We start from the raw sequence: 2,226 nt of genomic DNA on the forward strand, positions 1-2,226 counted from the left end.
TCCCCAGCTGGAGGAAAATCCCTTTGTGGAGCATTTATTTATGGCCAGGTATAAACCTGCCCTAATCCTGTGACTGCAACAGAAACCCACTGGGTTTAATGCAGTGATATTCCAACCTGGAAAGAATTCCAGCTTCCTAAATTGCTCCCAACTGCCCCTGTTGGAGGGGTGGCATTGCCAGAGGTTTTCCTTTCATTCCTGCCTTTCTGGTGGCTCTGGACTGGAAGATGCAGGTCCAGAGGAACATGAGTGTTCAGGGAATGCTGGCTCCAGCCTTGTTCCTCTCAGAAGGCAAATTGTGGATCCCTCACGTGCTTCCCAGATTTGGGATCACCCTGCTGGAGTTCTCCCTCCCTGGGCACTGTGCAGGGGTGGCTTCCCCTGAGCCCAGTCCTGTGGGATGATGGTTTGTGTGGTTTGTAGGGACAGCAGCCCCTTCCCACATCCAGGGGCGATGCCAGCCCCCCATCCCATGGTGCTGCTCCCACTAAATCACTGCTTTTTGGGAATTGCTCCCAGCACCTCACTCTGCCCAAATCTGAACCTGCTGCTGCTGCTGCTTCCTCCCCTCTCCTCATCCCTCTGGAACTGTCCCAGCAGGATCCTGGTGGGACAGAGGGGGTTCCACCCCACCCTTCTCCAAAAGGGGCTGAACTTGCTGGAGGGCAGATCTCTCCTGTCTCCCTGGGAACGCTCAGGGATCACTCTCAGCAGGTGTTTGATCTTCTCCAGGCTTGGATTAAGGGGACAAACTCAGTTTTCTGGTGAAATCCTCCCCCAACCCTCATTCCTCCTCTGGCTGTCCTGGCCTTCCAGGGGGAGATGAGTTTGGCGGAGAGATGGAGACTCCGGGGGGGATGCAGAGCGGGGAGGGGGTTGGGGTCCCCTCCTGTGATTCCTGACGTGTCCTTTCCCTCTCTGCTCCCTCAGTCGGCCGATTCTGACCTCCCCTACCCGCCCCCCCAGCGGGAGCCCAACATTTACATGGTGCCCCAGGGCATCAAACCTGTCCTGCAGCGCACGGCGATTGAGGTGAGCGGGGCTGGGGGCATCGAGGGGAGGGAGCCTGGGATGGAATCCAAACAGGCTTTGGTGTGCAGAGAACCCCCAGAGCTGGGGGGGCTCAGCCTGGAGAAAAGGAGGCTCAGGGGGGACCTTCTGGCTCTGCAATCCCTGACAGGAGGGGGGAGCCGGGGGGGGTCGGGCTCTGCTCCCAGGGAACAGGGACAGGAGGAGAGGGAACGGCCTCCAGCTGTGCCAGGGGAGGCTCAGGTTGGCCATCAGGAGGGATTTCTCCCTGGAAAGGGTGGTCAGGCCTTGGCAGGGGCTGCCCAGGGAGGTTTGGAGTGCCCAGCCCTGGAGGTGTCCAAGGCAGGCCTGGCTGTGGCACTCAGTGCTCTGGGCTGGGGGACAGGGTGGGGATGGGGCACAGGGGGGACTGGATGACCTTGGAGGGCTTTTCCAGCCTCAGGGATTCCATGCACAGCCAGCTTTTCCCACTGCTGTGTCACCTCTGCCTGGAGGGCCACCCCTCATGGTCACCTCCCCTGCTGGTGACGGACCTGGGGGCAGAGCTTTGGCTCAGTCTTTGCTGTCCCCTCCCCCTGCAGATCCTGGCCTGGGGGCTGAGGAACCTCAAGAGCTTCCAGCTGGCCAGCGTGACGTCCCCCAGCCTGCTGGTGGAGTGCGGGGGGCAGCTCGTGCAGTCCTGCGTCATCAAGAACGTCAAGAAGAACCCCAACTTCGACGTCTCCGTGCTCTACATGGAAGTGGTGAGGGCCCTGGGGGGTGGGGGTCAGCCAGGGCTGGTTGGGCAGGACCTGGGGGTCCCAGGAAAATGCAGCTTCTGGTGAAGGACCTCAGAGTGCCATTAAAAATGCATCTGGTGGGGAAGGACTGCCAAGTCCTGTAAAAATGCACCTCGTGGTGCAGGACCTGGAGGTCCCCTAAAAATTAATCACCTTGTGGTGAAGGACCTGGAGGTCCCACAGAAATGGATTTTATGGCGAAGGACCTTTTAAGGTGAAGGACCTTCACCTTATGGTGAAGGACCTCAAAGTCCCATAAAAGTGGATTTTATGGTGAAGGACCTGGGGGTCCCTTAAAAATGCATTTTGTGGTGTAGGACCTCAAAGCTCCATAAAAATGCCCTTTATGGTGAAGGAGCTGAAGGCATTTTAGAAACTGATTTAATGGTGAAGGACCTGGAGATCCCATAAAAATGCA

General features: G+C 58.0%; 1 protein-coding gene across 1 annotated transcript in view; it reads left to right on the forward strand.

Moving 5' to 3' along the window:
* The window catches only part of DYSF (dysferlin), a gene marked incomplete at its 3' end in the record, with an annotated part of 46,095 nt that extends 44,323 nt beyond the window's left edge, over positions 1 to 1,772 (forward strand). Inside the window, exons 36-37 of the mRNA XM_027909673.1 lie at positions 931 to 1,032; positions 1,611 to 1,772. Coding sequence (XP_027765474.1) covers positions 931 to 1,032; positions 1,611 to 1,772 — 264 coding nt within the window. The remainder of the gene's footprint in view (positions 1 to 930; positions 1,033 to 1,610) is intronic.
* Positions 1,773 to 2,226: the final 454 nt, after the last annotated feature.

The sequence above is a fragment of the Empidonax traillii genome, unplaced genomic scaffold (genome assembly GCF_003031625.1).
Source record: "Empidonax traillii isolate 1590-97213 ecotype Southwest subspecies unplaced genomic scaffold, ASM303162v1 scaffold2301:size47502, whole genome shotgun sequence".
Lineage (NCBI taxonomy): Eukaryota > Metazoa > Chordata > Aves > Passeriformes > Tyrannidae > Empidonax > Empidonax traillii.